This window comes from Protopterus annectens, chromosome 9.part0 (genome assembly GCF_019279795.1).
Source record: "Protopterus annectens isolate FY-2018-M chromosome 9.part0, PAN1.0, whole genome shotgun sequence".
In the NCBI taxonomy this organism is placed as follows: domain Eukaryota; kingdom Metazoa; phylum Chordata; order Ceratodontiformes; family Protopteridae; genus Protopterus; species Protopterus annectens.
This window is the reverse complement of record NC_056743.1, coordinates 679,096,697-679,117,207: the sequence shown is the minus strand read 5'-3', so window position 1 is coordinate 679,117,207 and position 20,511 is coordinate 679,096,697. Positions and strand designations below refer to the sequence as shown.

General features: G+C 41.7%; 1 protein-coding gene across 2 annotated transcripts in view; it reads left to right on the top strand.

Moving 5' to 3' along the window:
• VARS1 (valyl-tRNA synthetase 1) overlaps positions 1-20,511 on the top strand; it is a 623,655-nt gene that overhangs the window by 591,779 nt on the left and 11,365 nt on the right. For both annotated transcript variants that reach the window (XM_044083285.1, XM_044083286.1), the window contains 3 exons: positions 5,167-5,278; positions 16,933-17,105; positions 17,899-18,048. In XM_044083285.1, the coding sequence (XP_043939220.1) occupies positions 5,167-5,278; positions 16,933-17,105; positions 17,899-18,048 (435 nt within the window). The remainder of the gene's footprint in view (positions 1-5,166; positions 5,279-16,932; positions 17,106-17,898; positions 18,049-20,511) is intronic.

Here is a 20,511-nt window from a genome sequence, read left to right as displayed (position 1 = left end):
CATGTTTCTAAAGATTACCAAGTTTAGAATTCACACTGCGTAAGTCTTTCTCTTGTCGCTATTGTTAAATGGTTTCAAAGGCCGTACTGATCACCCTACACCTAAAGGCAACCTGTCTTCGTATCCTTATTCACAGGGACCACAGGCAGTTCTGCAGTTTAAAGTAGGGTACGAGTTTTTTTCTGTTCACCCTCCTGTTTGAGTTCTGCACAGCACCTTAGGTGTTCAACTTCCTGGCTTCGGTGTTGCCCTTTCTGGGATGTAGGGCATTCACATTTAGCTGAGTTTTAAATGTCAACCTTTCCTTGACCATCAGCTACGTAGGCTTTTTTCCTGAACCTTCTAAAGTTCAGTTTATCCCCGGAGACACAAAGCCTTCATGGGAGCTCTCTTGAATATGTATGGGGCCATTTCTTCTTTCCCAATGAGAGGGCCCAGCAGTAGAGACATTTATTGTCAGACATGGCCTAGAAAGGACACTGTTGTAGCCAGGTAAATGTTCAGACCCTAGACCGAAGGTCATCGTCAGTCTGTTGTCTGTGGTGAAGCTTCCCTTGAAGAACCCAGTGGTATATAAAAAGCCTGTGACAGCATTAATGGCATCCTCTTCCTCTTAGAGGTAATGCCTCTTATTCCAGCTATCGATAAAAGAAATTATGCTGGTGGGCTAGCTTGGTGGAATTCAACCCAGGCAAACTGATTGCCTAGTCCAAAGGGGAGCAGATTCTGATCCTGGATACATTGGACTTTGCTTTGGGGGAGTGTTTTTAACTGAAAGCCTTCCAATCAAAGCTGATGCTAGTCATCCTAAGGGTCATCATGGAGATTGCCTCAGTGATGCGTTACATAAACAAGCTTAATGACACATTTGTTCTTACTGGCTATGCTGGCTGACTATAATGGTCTGAGGCCTAGCAGTGCAACTGGGTTTGCATCTTCAAGCAGGGTACATTCTGTTTGCCAAGAATGTTATTGCAGATAATCAGAGCAAGTCCACCATCAACAGGAGTAAGTAGAAACTTGACCTTACAGTTTTTGGATCAGTATATCGCATGTGGGGTCTACCTGTCTTGAGCCTTTTCACCTGTGATGAAACTCACCATCTGTAGTTTTCTTGCTCCAGGTTCCCAAGCCAAAGATTTGGACAGTGTGCAGTTTCAGCATACCAGAGTAAGGGCATATAGGTTCATAGGTTGGTACTAGGCTATCGGCCCTAAGGCCTATGTAAGCCTAGCCATAATTCCCTGGAATTTTTTTTCCCACAATATTTATCCTATACACCTTTTCTTCCTTACCACTATTACAAGTGGTGTTGGAGAAGATGAAGACAAAGATGGCATGGTCCTGCTGGTCTTTCCCTCTGGACCAGTTAACTTGAGTTTTCTCTGCTGATCCAGATAACTGAAGACAAGTGTATTCTACTTCCATAGCATTGCATGCTTCTGACTTGAGACAGAGTGATGTTAGTGCACTCAAAATGTAGTACCCTAAAGCTAAGTTGTCTGAATCCTTTCAGCCTGATACCTTTCAAGGACAGGTTTTCTAAAGAAGTTGTAAACATCCTATAGGAAACTAGCAGGCCTAGCACTGGGAAATTTTATTTTGCAAAGTGTCAGTTCTCTGGTGTATTTCCAGAGGCGTAGACCCAGAAGTGTCTGGAACCACAGGTTTTCAGTATTTAGCAGAGCTTCTCTCTAAGGGGCTACCATATTCCAAACTGTTACCTCTCCGTTGTTGCAGTGTGCCTGCCATGAGATCTGTCATCAGCCTACTACTTGATAATGCAGTTTTTGAAGGTGGTAACACACCTAAGGCCTATTAGGAACCTGATACTTCTCCTTTGGGATCTGAACTTAATTATTTAAAGAATAACACCGGCTCTCCTTTCAGCCTAATGCATCTATGTTCATGAAGTTTCTTTCATCAAACTTGTTTCTTTATGGCTGAGACAGCCACCAGAAGGGTATCAGAGGTGCAAGGTGTCATGTGCAGGGACCTATACAAGATCTACTACAGGGGCAGGCATGCCTTATGAACAAGTCCTTCTTTATGCCAAAGTTGTATCTGCAGCAACTCAAACAGGCCATGCAAAGGTCTGCCTTTTCCCCTAACCCTCAAAACAAAATAGAAAGACTTCTGCATTATGTCAAAATCCATAGCATCTTGGATACTGCATTGCCAGAATCAAGGAAATTAAGCAAATGGACCAGTTCTTGTATGCCATCAAACCAAGTAAACCACTGTCATTGTTTTCCCTTTCCACATAGTTGGCCAGTTGTGCCATGAATGACGTCCTTAATGGCGTGTTGCTGGAATGTAAACAAAAATCAAAACAATCTACAAGTGCAGAAACAAATACTGCCCCCCCCCCCCCCCGCAAAATCCTTTCTGTTGGTTTGTTACTCTCCCATTGATGAGGAATAACATTGCAGTGGTCATCCTTATGGTAAACCTCTACATTTGTGTGATTAAGCCAGGAGAACAGTAGCTGTTCAAGCAAAAGAGTACTATAGTATCAAGTTCCCACCCTCCTTACCCCCAGGTGCTGTAACCTGCTCAAAGTTTGTTTCACAGGACAGAATCCAATCAAGTATTCAGCTTTATACTCTTTCCCATTTGTGTGGCAGGTATTGTAATCCTACATACAGGGAGTAGAGATGCTAACGTAAATTTCTCATCGGTTTTGTTGACAGTACTGAGGACTCTGCAGCCGTAATTAGGGTATCTGCATCACATATGAATCCTCCACCGTACTGGGTCATTTTGATTCATCTCCCTTTTGCCATTCTTGGACGGCCAGCTGTATTTTGGATCACCTGCATCTTAGATCGGAGTCTACAGCTTCAATGGACAGTTTTAGTTCCCCTCCCATTTCTCAGTCTTGAGATACTTGCTGCCTTGCATGGTGTGTTTTGGATAATTAAACATATAGGCAGCCCACTTGTTACTGATTTACTAGGCTCCACTAGAGGGCTGTCAAGTGACATTGGGTATTTTAGCCTTCCTCTGTATACAAAAGAGTAAGTTGCTTGAGCCTAGTACATAGGCTGCTAGTCAAATCATGTCACTGGTGAAATGAGCAGATTCCAAGATCTTTGTCATCTGACTATGTCCAGAAAGCCTTATTTTGAAAATGGACACAAGTGTTTTGTTTAAATCTCATGTTGAGTAAATGAGTGAACTCCTGAATAGCTCAAGTTTAATTATTAGTGCTTATTTTCTAATAACTTTACAGTTTAAACAGCTTGAACAATATGTTATAGTTAGTAACCAGAATTAAAACTGTAGCAGTAACAGTAATTGCATTAAATTTAACTCTGAAGATTCTCACCAATGTTAAAACTGTAACAGGCAACAGCTAGTGGAATACAATTGTTTCTTTAATAGAACAATGATGCTACACTTTTACAGATAAGCCTAAATAATTTTTACCTGGACATAAATTAAGTTCACTTAAAACATAAACATTAACAAAATATGCCCAGTAGTTATTACTTCAACAATGTGAAAACAATCAGAAACAGTCCCATCAGTCTTATAACCTTTCCACACTGCCTGAACTAACACAAGAGCCACATGTTCTGGCAGCCTCTCAGTTCTCAGCATCCAACATCCACAAACTGTCAAATACACAGTACTTGGCTCCAAAGACAAAAAAAAGTTCTTTACACAGCTGATTAAAACCATCTAGATATAGCAGTGAGAGTAGTCTGAGGACCCAGCAGAGATTTTCTAAAACGCTAACCATAAAGCACTTTTGCTCGAGATAGCAGCAGTCCAGCTCACAGCCGCACCCTTGTCACTCCACTCCTAGCCATTCTGATGTAGCAGTATAGTAATATAATATAGCAATAACCCATGCCTGGGTGTGGGTAATGCTGGATTTACCCACGGTTGGTGTGGTTTGGTCACGAGGCGGCCAGTGGCCAAACAAACCCAGCCGTGGGTAAATCCAGCATTACCCACACCCAGGCTTGGGTTATTGCTATTATACAATGACATTATTGAAGAAAAAAATAATTACTTTTCTTAAATAATGGCATTGTATAATGCCTCCTTGCTGCCCTTCCGCAGCTGTCTGGTATTCTGCGGCAGTTCTGATGTACTGTGCATGCATATACCTATGCAGTACATCAGAGCTGTGGGCAAAAGCAACAGAGAAACAAGATCTCCGTTGCTTTTTACAAACTGTTTCGCTATGTTAAATGGGTCTAACATAGCGAGACAGCTTTAAAAAAAGCAAAGGAGAATCGCCATTGCTTTTTTTAAAGCTGTCTCGCTATGTTAAACCCATTTAACATAGTGAGACAGTTTTGAAAAAAGCAACGAAGAAAGCAAGATCTCCATTGCTTTTTACAAACTGTCTCGCCATGTTAAAGGAGTTTAACATAGCGAGACAGCTTTTTTTTTTTTTTAAAGCTGTATCGCTATGTTAAACTCGTTTAACATAGCGAGACAGTGTGAAGCAACAGAGATCTTGCGTTCTCCGTTGCTGTAAAAAAAGAGTTATAGTAATGGAAAAAGTCCGGGCGACCGGACCTTTTTCCATTACTATAACTCTGATTTACAACTTTCATGCTGACCAATCAGCGTGCACGTTTTTGAATATTAATGGGGGGGGGCATCATTGTATAATGGATAATAACCACCAGTTGGCTAATGAAATAAAACTTTCCAAAGCTTGTCCAAACTTTTCCACCCTAGCTATAAACAACAAAATGTCCATGAAAAACCATCACAGCAAATTCTAGATTGAAACCAGAATGTAATAGTCTGGCATCCATCTGCTGCTATTGTCGAGAGCAGAACTACGTTGCATCACAAGAAATTTTACCAAGTATGTGTTACTGCTGTATGCAAAATATTAGTAGCGTTCTTTCAGTGGTCTGTGGTGGGCAGTGGTGCAGCAAAATTAATGAACAGAAAACAAAAACAGATCCATTTTTTGTTAAAAAAAAATATCAGGAACATATCAGATCAAGAAATACTGTATAAAAAGCATTCTTTTCTTTGGTAAGTCATGCCTGTGAACCAGTCCCGCTTTGTCAAAAGTTGTATGCGCAGTAACTCATAAGTTGTATTCTTTCACATAATTGGTATGGGGGCAGTAAAGCACAGTGCTTCTAAATTACTGTTTCTAATTGTGTGTTTACATTTGTGTTACAGTATTGCTGGCAGAATGAAGAGTTGAATCGCAACATGGAGTTTATTATGTCCATAATTCGCACAATCCGATCCTTGCGAGCAGACTACAACTTAACAAAGACCAAAGCAGATTGTGAGTAGTAGTTCCTTATTGGCAGATAAAGTAGATCAGACCATGTAATTGGTAGCAGTCTTCCCTTCACATAAAATGTTGTTAAAATGAATTTTATACGTCTGTGTAAGTGCGTCTGTGTGAGTACGCATGTGTTGAAACGATGAGCATGAGATAATTAATGTATTGTAGAATGCCATTTTGTAGAATGTCACTTCATGTAAACCAGAAAGCAGAACCAGCATTTTGTCTAATGCTCAAATCATAGAAACCTTCAAAATATTGAAACAGAAGTGTAAAATTAACTGTAATTTACTTTGTGTTTAGCTGCTCCAGGCTTATTTTCTTGCAGCTGATGAAGCTCTTGTACATAGACTGTGTCTGTAAGTGTACTTGATGCAAGTTTGGGCCACTGGCCATGTAGGTGCATAGCTCCCATGTTAAGTGCAGGGGGATTGCTCCTTGCAAACAACTGTTTTTTAAAGCTCTTTGGTTATGGTTATAGTGAGTGTGTACCATGAGTTTTATCAGCAGTTGGTTACTAAAACTTAAGCAGTTGGTATTAGAGTTTCTAAAGTAGATAAAAACAGCATAAAATGATGAAATGGAGTGCACTTTTTTGCAGGAAGCTATGCTTCCCTGCACCCCCATACACCTGCTAACTAAATGTAATAACTCCAAGGTCAAATTAACCCATTGTTCCAGTTCTTACTTTTTGAAGGTTTATAATATGCTGTATGTATCTGATATGTATTTTTTTCGACTCTCTGACCATGCTGCCTGCCGACCATCAGGCCCCTCAGTCTGTTGATTCCCAAACAAGCAAGAAATAACCAAGAGGGCTCATCATCTAAGTGGCTATCAGGGTATGGTCGAGCACTTTACACTTTTCCTCCATCCCTATTGCACACACCAGTTACAGTGCCAGGGAGGGACATGCTATGGGCTGTCCATGAAGGGTGTTCCCCCACTTGTGCTGGGGTGCAGTCTTTAATTATATCACCAAGGTAAAAAGAAGCAGTAATCATACAGTAGATTTTTAAGTGAGCAATACAGTAAAATAGTATCAATAAAATCTGCATGTAGGGAAAAGGTATTTATGGTATGTAGGCAAATTACCAGTCAAAATCTGATTTAAGCTTTAAAATATTAAGACATTAAAACGTAAGCGCAAACTGAAAACAGTTTAGTCAAAAGTGTTCTGAGAGAAATGCAGATTAAATAAATGAACCTTCCCAGGATCTGGTGGATAATGTCACAAAGAAGAAATAGGCCCTCTTCAATGCCCTTTATGTCCTTCTGTCCCCTTCACCTCCACCTTCTAAGTGAAGTCAAGGCAGGCTGTCAAGTGTCACATTTTCCACCCCATGTTATAACTTTAAAGATGAGCCAGTATTCCCACAGGCACCTGTCTGCTATTTCTATCCATCTTGACCTGATTGAGAACAGGTCTCTGGCCCAGTACCAACACATTAAACTTCAGAGGAGAGGATGCTTAAGGGGGTTCTGCATCTTTGCCCTTTCTTTGAAGAGCCCTCCTCTCTGAAATCTGAACATCATGATCGACAAGCTTGCCTATCCCCAGAATAGCTCCTGTGGCTCAGAGGCACTGAAGTATTTATTTTTCCTCATAGCCATTGCATTTGTTCACAGTAATTTAAAAGTTGCCCACCCAGGTTGTTTTTTAAAAGATTTTTGATATGGTGGCTAGAGTTTGCAGGAGGTGATTCCCCTAGTCTTTTACTTGCTTTGGTGACTGACCGTGGTGGTTCTGTCAGAGAAATTACTGCTAATAGGTTCATACTAGGCTATCTGCCCTAGGGCATTTAAAAGCCTAGCCAGAGTGTGTGTGGCTTTCACCACCCCTTAGGATGAGAATACTATACCCATTAGTTTGCTGTGCCTCTGTCCAGCAGTCGATCTCCCATCCACTCATCAAGATTTCTCTTGAACAGAGTCAGTGAGGGGCTCTGCCTCACATGGACTGGGATTCTGTTCCATAGTGTAGGGAGTCTCTGTGTGATGAATCTGTCCCTGCAGCACGTCCTATTTATATCCGTGTTGAGGTTTAAGTGTCTTGCTCTCGTGGCTCTGGTGGATTTGGATTTTTTGAGCTGGAGCATGTCCATTAATTCTGAATAGAGCTGGAGTTTCTTCAGTCGAACTTTTGGGGTCTTTCCAACTGCTGCAGGTGTCAATGGGGCATTGTACTCAATCATTGGTCTGTGTTTAATGGATTACCGCCTATGTGGTAATTATTTGCAGTCATCTGCAAATTTTGTCACTATGTTTGCCTGCACTTCAGAAAAATAAATGGGACTGAGCCCTGTGGGACACCGCTTCGTCCCGGCTTAGAGTCTGACATGGCACCAGCAACTCTAACCCTGTGTGTTCTGTCCTTGAGCCAGTTTGCAACCCATCTTGTGACACATGGGTTTACATCTAAGCTGGTGAGCTTTTCTATGATGCCCGAGTGGGGTATTGTGTCGAGACTTTTGCTAGGTCAAGGTAGGCTGTGTGAACTGCCTTACCCTCATCAATGGCCTTAGTGACTGCCAATGTCTTTATTTATGAGTTCCATTATGATCCTCTCCATAGCTTTGCATACAAGGTGTGGGTTTAGTTCCTCATTGAGTTGTCCCATTGATGCTGTGCTCACCTGGGCATCTGAGATGTTTGGGAGGCTGAAATTTGCACTGAACCTGTCTGCCAGTATGGCAATGTCTGTGGGTTCAGTGATTTTTTTATCATTTTGGACTAATTCTGAGCATATCTGGGAGTTTCCACCCAGGTTTCTAACATAGCTAAAGAAGGCTTTATGATTGTATTTTGTGTCATTAGCGATTTTTCTCTCAAAGTTGGCCTTGGGTGATTTTATGAGTGATCGTAGTTTTTGCTAGTATTGATCAGAGCTGCCTTCCCATTTATTGCTCTGTCATGTAGGAGCTTTCTCCTCTTGTTGTAGAGTTTGTTTATGGCTGGAGTCCACCAGACCGGGCGCCTGCCTTTGGTGGAAAGGGTCTTGATTTTATTAGGGATTGCTTGATCCATACATTCCTGGAGGTGCAGGCATTTGTAAGGGTTTCAGCAGCGTGGGTTGTGGTTTCCACTGGCAAGTGTGAAGTTTGCTTTTGAGAAGTTCTTCACTGTGGTCTTTTGCTGGGGTGGCGGCGGGATGTGGATCTCCAGTGAGATTAATTTATGGTCTGATCTCACCAATGAGGGATATACTACCGGTGTGGAGTATTTTGTCCCCATGTTTGTGATGATCAGGTCTAGTATATTTTCTCCTCTTGTGGGAATGGTGACTAGTTGTTCCATAGCATTTGAGTTTATGAACTCAAGGAACGGTGTTGGGGCTTGAGTAATGTTCCCAGTCTGTTTGGGTAGTTGAAGTCACCCAATATGATGGTGTTTGGAGAGACATTCATACTCTCCAGTGTCTTCAGGAAGGCTGTGTGGGTTTCCTGAGTTTGAGAAGGTGGTCTGTAGCATGTTACAAACTGTAGGGCAGTTTTACCTATGGTTAATTGCACCTGGATGGTCTCCGATGCTTCGTGCGTTGCCACTAACCTGGAGGTGTGGGTATCTTTTATGAATATGGATACTTTTGGGGCCAGATATAACCTGATAGTGCTGGGGTGCTCTCAGGAGCCTTGAACCAGGTTTCAGTCACAGCACAGACATCGATGTTCTCCATACTGAGGAGGGCTTCGTGCATCTTGAGGTTTAGACTTCTGGCATTGAGCAGTATTACCCTTAGTTTTTCTCCAAGGTTTATCATTTGAGCCTTGCCTTCATCCCAGGCAGACAGACATTAAGCTGATCATTTTGTCTCTGTATTGTGGCATCATTCTTGGTGAGGGTAGGATACATCTCAGGTCATTCACACCGGCATGGACAATGACTGGCCTGACAGGCTGCTTACTGTGATCTTTTCCTTGTTCAGTCTGGTGAGTGGGACATCAGTGTGTCTGACTATGGAGTCACCTATAACAAGTGTGTCTGGCATTGTGTTTGGCCTTAAGGGCTGTGACTGTTTAGCACACTGACTTTGAGAACTATGTGTTGCATGTCTTATGTCTTGAGGTGGCAGTTGCTTTGTGTTTGTGTTTGTTTTGCAGTTGTGATAGTTCTATGTGAAACTGGGTTCCTCCTGTCTGGTCTTGTCAGTCCTGAGTTGAGAGAGCTCAGCCTTTTGTGGGAGAAGGAGTGGGTTGTTTATTCACCAGCTGAACAGGAAAAAGTTTGCTGTGTAACTGAGTCAGAATGGACCTATAGGGAAATGGGTACTCAAGGGATTCTAGGCTAATAGTGCTGAGCTTTTGAGATAGAGAATAGACTGTTTAGATTGCAAGTAGAGAAGTTCTAAGGGAAAAATTGAAGAGTGGACTTTACGGAGCCAGAAATAGTTTAACCTTGTTTAACTGGCTGCCCGATGGTGCTCTATGGGCAACTCCGCTAAATCACGCTAAAGCGGGCTTTATAGCAGGGGGTTGAAAAGAGCTAGGAATTGACCCAAAATGGCCAATAGACTACAAGTTTCTGGCTGGAACCACTGCTCTAGGGACAAATAGGCTGCTCAGTGCTCCCCACTCCCACTGGTGAACAAAGAAGTTTCCCTTTATCCAAATAAGGATATGGAATAGCACAGGAACCAAGCCAAAGCCCAGAGATCAGCAAACTCTGAAGACTGGACTATTCTAGTTCAGTTTTTTTTGCAGAAAACAGAGGAAAAACAGACAGTAAATGCTATAAAAATTTTAAACTAACGTTGCGTGTTGAGTGTGTTGGCCAATATTAAGCAACAACTAACTTTTTTTAAAAGTGCAAAACAGTTAATCAACACAAAAACAGTTTAAATAGAATGCACAGCTGTATAATCATCTTTGTTTGGCCCAACATGTTTGAAAACGTTGTGGATCCACATAATCTGGGAGATGTTCTTCATAGTCAGTGTTGAAATACTGCTTCTTGGGTCTTCTTGCCTTGCAGAAGCTCATGACAGGCCTGATTTCCAAAATCTCTGCATCACCCCTAGCCAACAGATATCCAAAGCCTGTCTTCTGGATATCAGGATATAGGAAGGGCGTCCATTGGTGCCGTCTTTGGTTCTTTCTAGCAGTGCAGCACACTGTGTTTCACATGTGGTCAAAACGCTCTCAACCTGTCAGTCAGTTCTTTTTTCCAGAATGTCTCCTCTTTCCAGTCAGGTAAGTACCCCACTGGGTATTTTCCTTAATGTAATTTTGAAAAAGGTCAACAATTGCCTGAAATGTTTGAAGCAAATCCCACATAAAGATTTTGACTCATTTTGCCTGTTCTGCTTGGGGCATCAGCACAAAGTCTCTAACTGTTCTGACTGCAGATTTCCATGCGAAAACCCTCAGATATAGGGCCAAAATATTAGCCATCCATATGGAGTCATCTTCAGTTTCCCCGGTGCCATTCCAACCCACTGCTACCACAGGGCCTTCACAAACACCAGCATCTGCTATCACTATTCCGAAGAAAGACCAAGGACTCTGATGTTTCTGGGAAAACTCTGACTCTAGTCCCTAATTTGACTGATGACCCAGGTGAGCACCTTTGTAGCCCTCTGGTCCAGCGACTCCTGGGCCCAGACTGTCTGGTGTGACTTCTCAGGAAGCCACCATGGTTTCTGGTATACATGCCAACACCTTTATTGAATCATCACTTGTGACATAAGCAACCTTACTTTGATATGAAAGTAATCAAATAATTTTAACAGATATATTATTATACGTCATATAATCACAGCAACATTACATAAATGTTCAATTACTGCTTTCTCTTAAACCTCATTTCTCCTCCAAAACAGTAATTTGCATGCATTCCCACAATTTCCATTTGTTCTGTACAATTCACTCCTACACTTTTCTATAGATCCCACTTACTATTCTTATATCTGTCACACTATCCACTGCTTCATGTATAGTTGGTTTAGATTTTGATTTCCATTTTTAGTAATTGCATTTTTGGCAGCCACCTGAATTAAACTTAACAAGGCCTTACTATGTCTAGGCAATTCAGATCTTGTATACCAGCTCAAAAAAATAATTTCCTTAGTTACACTCGCCTAGTATTCCTGCTGGAGTACTTTGTATAGAATATTTAAAGTCTGCCAACTTATTACACTCTGAGAGCATATGATCTCTGGTATCTCTTTCTTCCCCATTACACCTCCAGCATTTGCCATCTACCTGAGGAAAAATTCTTTGGAGTCTGTTTGGGGTATAAAAGTATCTATGCAACACTTTCAAAATATTTCCATTTTTTTTTTAACAGCAGCTTCTGTTCTAGAATAATTAAGCACTCAACCAGTGCAGGTCTTTCATTTAGGATTCCCCTATCCCTTTCTCTTTGTACTCTGATATCCATCCCTGATAAGGAAATCCATCTCTAGCCTGCAATCCAAATGTCTTCTTGGCTTTTTCCCATTCTGTTATCTTTCCCACTCTATTTGTTCCCAGTATCTTGGTTCCTTTGTCAGCTTCCTCCAGTAAATTCCAGCCCCCTGTTGCCTATTCTCTGTACTCCTAATAGCAGTTTATCTTTAGAATTCCTTTCTTCATTCCCGTGTTGGCTTAGTTTTTAATATACTTTCTGCTTCTTTATGAATTTAATGTTCTGTATGACTGTTATTTTCCTTAAGGGTCTGCGTCCAAACTCTCATTCATTCTTTATTTCTTGAATTACCCCCTGCTTCATTGTCATCCCTTTCCACTTTGAATCGTAGCTTTCTGCTTCTGTTGTGTATAAAAGCCTTAGCTGTGAAATCTCTAAAATATCTTTTTAAATTATGTAATCCTAAACCACCTCCTGCTATTGGGAGAATCAACTTATCCCACTTGACTCATGCCTTGTTCCACTTGCAAATAAAATCCTTCAACTGTTTATTATTTACTCTCCACGGCTTCTCCTCTGGTTGATGTGCCCAATCTGCGTATAAAACTAAAGGGTCAAAAAAACATTTGTACTGCTTATATGTTGCTGTTCATATACTTAGGCAAGAGCTTCTAGTTTCTCAGTTTTTATATTATCTTTTTTTTTAGTCTCATCCCCCATATCCCAGCTATCCTTAGCTGCCATAACAAAATCCTTTTTAATCCATTCTCCTAAATATTTCATTTTATCATGACCCCATTAATATAAGTATTGCTGAACCATTTCATATGTGGGTTCATAATTTATAGCTATAGCCTTTGTTTTATCATTAATTTTATATCCCCAAAAAAACAGAACTGTCTCAGAATGTTCCACAACATTGAGATGTCCTTTTCTGGTTCCATCAGGTACAAAATATCTGCAAATAAAGCCAACTTTTCTTCAACATCATACCAATTATATCCTTGAATTTCTGAGTCCCTTATTTTCTTTGCCAATGGTTCTAAATATAATGCCAATAACCAAAGGGAAAGAGGACAGTCGTCCCTGGTTCCTCGGTTCAGATGCAGCTTATTAGAGAGGGACCCCCTGCTTTGATTTTTGTCTCCCATTCCTCATAATACCTTATTATTGCTTCAGGATATGCAAATGCTTCCATTGCCTTGCTCATAAAATCCCCAGCTTAGTCTGCCTAATGCTTTGTCTGTATCAAGACTCACCAGTAACAGCAGTATTTCTTAATTCTGCCTCTCTGTGGATCATCATTGCTCTGTTAATGTTGTGAAATGTTTGCTGTCACATCAGCAAGGAGGTCTCAGAACTACAAGTGCTTATGCGGAAAGAACCTTTCACTGTCTTCCACGGGGATAGAGCAACTCTCAGGACAAACCCATCTTTTATGCCTAAGGTAGTATCAGTTGTTGGCTTTTTCCGTTTAGGTCGCGTAGGTCGGCACAGCTCCAGTCCGCTAATGATTGGTAGTTGATTTCACCCTGCGAAGTTACCAGCTGCCTGATGCACAACCTTCAATGATGACGCCTAGGTGAGAATCGAACCGGGAGTTGTCTTTCATCTTCCCAAATCCACAGAACAGAGCAGAGCAAGTTCTTCATTTCCTGGATGTGCTCAGGCAGATCAGGTAGTATTTAGACAGGACAAAACCCCGTAATAGAGCTGGGAAATTACTGATGGTTTTCGCAAGAGAGTAAACAAGGCAAGCCTGTTTCCATCCAAACCATTTCCAAGTGGATACCCAACTGCATTAAGTTCTCTTAACTCCCACCATGGAAAAATTCTACCTGGGCATATTAAAGCATACTCCACATGGGGCAACTGCCATCGCTTTCCTCAAAGGAGTCCTTCCCCAGGCCATCCTACAGGTAGCCACACAGACCTCAGTTCACACCTTTACAATACATTATCATCTAGGAAATGTCTCCAGGGTTAGAGCAGGTTTTGCTACTGCCATCTTGACAATCCTTATTTCATAGGGTCATAAAGATAACCTACCACCAATCTGTTGACTTTGGGAGTCCTCCCACGAATCAGTACTGCACCACTGACTACAAAGAACATAGTACAATTGTGTCCCACATACCATCATTTTAGATATTCCAGTTGGTCCATGTTGCAGTACATTCTAAAACCTTCCAACCCCTCTATCTGCTGACCACTTTTCTCCCCCTCGCTGGTTGCCAGGGACAGAGGAATTTTCAGCAGATAGTACTTTGGTCTCCATCATCTTTCTCTGCCTGCTGTGATCTTCCTCCTCCTCACTAGGATTCAGACAATTGGGGAGGTACTTGAGCATCAGACTGCTTGTTTACTGCTAAAAAGATGTAAAGATGGCACCAACAGATGCCCTTCTTATACCCTGATGTCCAGGCATCAATCTTCAGACATCCATTGTTTACAGATGATATAAAGGCTCTGGAAGTCTGGACAATCAGGGGCTTCCACATGGCAGGAAGACCCAAGAATCATACTGCAACACTGATCTTCTCAAACATCTACAATAATGGTAAGTGGCACACAACTGTATTATGTCTCCTTATTCCCTCTGCAGACCTGGTGTTTTTCATGATGGTGTTAGGGGCCATGATGTGCTGAATATTTCTGCCTGTAGAGCAGGCTTAACTTTGGACTGATGACAAAACAAAGTGGTTTGAAGCCGTAAGTGTTCTGCATCTCTTAGGACTCTCCAGCAGCCGCGTTCTTTGCTGCCCTGCTTGCCTGCTTTTCCCTTCCTTCTCTTGGTGGTGAAATGCTGGTGGGTGCAGCCATCACACCTGTTATCCAGCTGTAGTGTTTGATATTTACCACCTTCATTATGGGGTTTCTCTTCTTGCTACTGAATTGAGTGTTTGGGCATTCCTTTACAAGTTTGGCCTACTACAAATCAAGTAGGTCCAAAAAACAAAGGGTTACACACAAACCTACCTGAGCAGATGTATTGTTATTTCTATCCAAATTCTGTTAATGGAGTTGATATCCAAGGCCCTGCTGTTCCGGTGAAGACAGAAGAGCCGGTACTAAAGATATAGGATGGCATGCTATCATACTCTCCTTTGAAAAGAGGCAGTGTGTGTCTGGCAATGGACCCTTTACTACAGCATTGCCCTTACAGCATTTTGTGTAGGAGAGCAGAGAGGAATTGACAGTAGATACTGTCTTTAAGTGGCGAGTACAATTCATGTACTTTTTCTTCTGATTCCATGCATTCTAACAAAGGTCACTGAGGAAAAGTCAAAACTATTCCCCCACAGGCTGAATCTAATGATGTTTCCATTTTGTACTCGGTGGTGGTATTCTGCAGTGCAGGCATACAGGCACCATCAACTATCGCTCTGTGGGGGTAACCTGTATCACTTTAAACATAGAAAGAACATATGGGGTGGATGGCACTCATGTACATGCTATTTATTGCTCTGTGTATGTTAGGTTATCACATTGCTTGCACTTATCAAACTAGTTGTCCCTGTGAAATTTTACTATGCAGAAAGTAACTGTATAGAAAAGTTTGCCAGATGCGAGTATCGTGGGCATTGCCAGTGTGCTATGCTGACACATTGTTAATCCCAGTTTGTTGCTCACCACCCAGTAGTTAAGAATGGTAGCCCTTTCTCTTGACATAACAAAGCCAATAGACATCAAGTGGAACCTTTACTGCCACATGTGTGCAGACTGTACAATATCCAGTGAACACTACACAGGAAAAGGACCAATGCTCCAACCATAGGCAAAGAAGTCTCAAAACATCCAAATGGAGTAAAAGCCGCTTTAATCTTCTTCCACAGTAATCCGATAAGACACGGTTAGCACTTTCATGGTTGTATCACACCACTTCATCAGACCATTACTGTGGAAGAAGATTAAAACTGTTTTTACTCCATTTGGATGTTTTGAGACTTCTTTGCCTATGGTCCATTTGCTGTGTAGTGTTCACTTTTATTTTTGGCCAAACGCTTCATTTATACACCCAGCAATACTTTGTGTGTTGTATACAATATCCAGTACTTTGAGGAGGCAGGAGATGTCTTAGAAACTATGCATGGTGGTTGCTTTCTCTCCTGATGTTTTGAGGGAACAGATATTCATTCACATGAGGATGTACTGTTTGAGAAATATGTTGAATGTTATGTTGGCTAATCCCTTCTTTATGCCCAGTGTGTCCAGTGTTTGACTGGTAAGTCCCTATAGTGTGTTGAGCTCTGTACATATCTTAATATTCATTTGTGTAGGAAGCCCACACATTTCTCAGGATCATGTTTGTGGGCCTTACATGTCAGACACTGCCTGCATAATCTCTCCGTCTAGTCAAAAATGGTCTTTTCAGCTGCATGTCAGCTGGTGGTATGTGACACATTGCCATTCCCGTTTTAATTCTTGCTACCTGTCTCCATTTCTGGCTTACCTGGGTGAGGGAACACTTGTGGACAGTTAGTGCTGCTGCTGCTCCAAGCATCTTTGCTTGTTGCAAGTTAAATTCCCATTTGTTTTTTGTTGTTAAAGTGACATGCATGTTGTTAAATGTCTACTGCAACCTACATATATGAAGCATGAGCTTCTTTCAGAGGCACTCATTTTCATGTCATACATATTTGGTTGTGCACCTTCATTTATATGTCTTTGGTTTTTTCCAGGCTGTTTTCTTCACTGCTTATTAGTAATGTTGGCTGGTACTGTGAAATGCAGTATATGCCTGTACGCTTTCTCTTTATGCAGTACATTGCAGATTGTATGAGTTGACTATACATACCGGGCATGATTTCTATTCTGTAGTGACAGACTCTAGTTTATCACTGCTCTGTGTAATAGCTTGACATTCAAACTATAGTAGCACTAGTGTACAGTGGCAGACTCCAGTTTGAAGCTGGACCAGCAAAACTATCTCTTTACAGGACAAACAGTGAAGAAGGGGTGAGGGGAGTTGCCTCTTGACAGGACTGTTTTGATGGATACCTGTAATGGTGTCATACCCCCCCCCCCAAGATTAAGTAAACAAAGCTCATCAAGCTGGTATTGTTGACTACACCAGAATCATCAGTTGTACCAAAGACCTCTGAGTTCTGTTCTTATGTTCATGTGTTTAATGTTTGCTTTTGTTCCAGTAATGTTATAGGCTTTATGCATGCATTGTTTTGACACTACACCATTTGTGATGGATTCACTGGTATGTTTTGTGTTGCATTCTTAGGGGTTGCGTGCATTAAAACTAATATGCATTTAAGATGAGACTAATTTTTTCACCAATTCCCCTTTTCTAGGTTATCTAAAGTGCCTTGATACAGAGACAGCTGCCATGGTAACACAGTACACTACCTACATTCAGACGCTCTCCTCTTCAAAATCTGTGGTAGTTTTAGTCACTGAGGAGGTCCCTGAAGGCTGTGCAGTGGCCATTGCATCAGACAAGTGTACTGTTAATCTCATGTTGAAGGTAAGACTTCATGCATGGATAATGGTTTTCATTTGCTTGCATAACAGGTAACACATGAAAGGCACAATTGAAGAATCATTCAGTAAAAACTTTTCAGAGCACTTCACATCTGTGCAAAACTAACCAGTAGGGTGGTGTGTAGTTTGTTCAGTTTAAAACCGCCCCTATGTACTGCTACTGTGTTACAGTATTCCGTCAGTCTAGCAGTGAGAAGAACATGGACTGTGCTATTTTCTCTAAACATTACGTATGCCTTCATAAATAGCTAGACTCTAATTTCTCACAATAAGAGCATTAATCTTGGACTGATCTACATTCTGCCTTGCCACAGCATCTCGTAACACTTTTGTGAATGAAGAACCTTCACTGCATAGGCACTTCCATTTATTGCAGCACCAGTTTATCACATTAGTGATTGGGGAAATTTGATTTTTCTGGTGAGGTGGTCACATCAGGCACTAACTCTCTTATTTCACCTTAGCACTTTTAGTAATATTTGGGAAGATCCTCTGTGGCCCAGAATTGCAATTCTTTGAACAAGCTTTCCATCGTTGTTCTGTACATGAGTGCATAATTAGTAGCATGATGTAAAGAGACCTACATTTCCATAAATGTTTAAGCATTTCATCTAGGTGTGCTTTAGAGAGTTTTATTACAGCAATTCTGCCAATGAAGAGGTAATAACTCAGAAGCTAGTTGCTTATAGTAAAATGAAAGTTCCTTCATAGTGAGAAAGAAATTAATTCTAGTAACTAATTGAAAGCTGAATTTGGTGTTTGGTTGTTGTTTTCAGGGCCTCATTGATGCAGAAAAAGAAGTAGCAAAGCTGACCAGTAAACAGTCTGAAGTTCAGAAGGTGATCAGCAAACTCAGGGAAAAAATGTCAAATCCTGATTACGTGAACAAAGTGCCTCCAAACATCCAGGAGTCAGATGCTGAGAAGGTATAATTGAACTTTGTCTTCTACTCCTCACCGTTTGATGTCTGTCTGTGTTAATACTTTTTCATTCTAACTTACATGATAGATTCCCATTTGTTGCTGCATACTTACGTTATTTTTAAGTTAGTTTTTGTTGAGTAGGTTACACACCCACAGCTCACAACCTTACTGTTTATATTACCTATTTTGTTCTACTCCTTTCCTCCTCAAGTCGAGGTTAAACCTGTACCGTCAGTCCAGTCACATTTGGTTTGTCATGGACTCACCTGCACAAAACCTTTCAGTGACTGAGACAGAGGGCTAGACAAATCCCTTGACGGCTCCTCTTTTTCAAGTTTGTGATTGGTCCCTTTTTGTGCTAATGTGTTAGTTGTAGTAAGGTGTGGTCCTTTGGGTAGAGAGTCATGTTATTCACTGTTCAGCATTTTCCTGCCGCAGTTGTGATCTTGCATATAGTGCCATCAAAGTTAGTATGCAGGTGGTGGAACTGGCCCGAATACCAAACTGACATCAGGACGTCAGGGTACAAAAGCGCATGACCCTCAGTCTTTTGCCGCATGGTCCGATGCAGAAGCAGCGTTGCAAGTGCCGTTCGGCGTTCTGAAATTTTCGAGTTGAGTTTCAGACAAGTTGGGGAATATTTTGGTTTTTTGTTGCCTGGCAGCACCTTTGGGAGGAAGGTTGGCACTCTTCAAGGAAAATTGGATTTTGATTACCCAAGACAAATGGGTATTGGATATCATACACCAAGGTTACAAGTTTTATTTCCATACCTTGCCTCCTTTCAAAGGCATGCCGGACGTTCCTCCTCAGCAAAGACTAGAGGCTCACAAACAAATTTCTCTACTACTTCAAATAGGGGCCATACAACCGGTCCCTCTGCCAGAAGTGGGCCTAGGATTTTATTCTCGCCTGTTTCTAGTACCAAAGAAAGGGAACACGTGGAGACCAATTTTGGATTTATCTATCCTCAATACATATCTGGACATTCCCAAGTTCAAAATGTTGACGTTACAACAGCTTTTACCTCTGCTGGGCAAAGATCACTGGATGGTGACTCTGGATCTCAAGGAGGCTTACCTTCATGTTCCTATCAGGCTCAGTTGCAGGAAGTATCTGCGCTGGGACTTCTCATTATCAGTTCTCTGCATTGCCCTTTGGCTTATCTAAGAGTGTTCGTTCTGGCTCCAGTGGTAGCTTTCTTCAGGCTAAGAGGAATACAAATCTATCCTTATTTGGACGATTGCCTGATTCTGGCCCAAGGAAAGGACGAACTTCTTCATCATTTACAGTATGTGATGGCAGTGTTAAGATGCCTGGGGTATTCTGTGAACGAAATAAAGTCCAGTCTAGTACCCTCTCAAGACATGTGCTTTCTGGATGTGAGACTGAATACAGCATCCCAGATGGCCTTTTTGACCCCGGACAAACAAAAGAATCTTTCTCTTTACTTCCACCAATTGTCTCGTCAGTCCAGGCTGACTGCAAGGACAGTCCTTCAAGCCTTGGGGTTCATGGCATCTTGTATTCTGGTACTTCCCAATGCCAAACTGCATATGAGGAAGCTACAATGGTATCTCAAAAATGTATGGACACAGCACTGCCAAGATATGGACACTGTCATTCAGATAATACCTTGCATTCAAAAGGAATTTTTGTGGTGGGCTCAGGAATGTCACCTAAACAAGGGACTCTCTGTGACCCGGCCCGAGGCGAGTCAGATTCTAACGACAGATGCCCCAGACAAAGCTTGGGGAGCTCATCTAAATGGAAAATGGGTACAAGACACGTGGCCTGCCAGACTTCAACATCTACATATCAACTTGAAGGAGATGTTAGCAGTCCAATTTGCATTGATAGCTTTCAAGGATTTACTTCTTCTAGGGCAGGTGTTGATTCTAACAGACAACACAACTGTCATGTGGTACATCAACAAGCAAGGGGAACATTCATATCCTCTATGCAGACAGGCAATGATTTTGTGGGAGACTGCTCTCAGTTTACAGCTAAATCTTCAGGCAAGGTTTCTGCCAGGAGCACAGAACTCCTTAGCAGATGTGTTGAGCAGACAAATTATGGATCCCCACAAGTGGAAATTGGATCCTCATGTATTTCAGAAATTGACAGTGTTATGGGGAACTCCAGACATAGATCTGTTCGCTTCTCCACTAAATTACCAGCTGCCAAAGTTTTGCACAAAGGTTTCATCCCACAGCTTGGAAAGTGGATGCTCTCTCATTCAATTGGAGCAATCTTCATGTGTATGCCTTTCCACCTCTGCCTCTCCTCCCAAAGGTACTCCTGAAGGTCAGACAGGACAAGCCAAACATGATTTTAATAGATTGGCCTCGACAGCACTGGTACCCATTACTGAGAAGTCTGGTACGGGAGCCTCCATGGCCTTTGCCTTCGATTCCTCACCTGCTGTCTCAGGAGAACAGTCATTTACTCAATGTCAAACTTCAC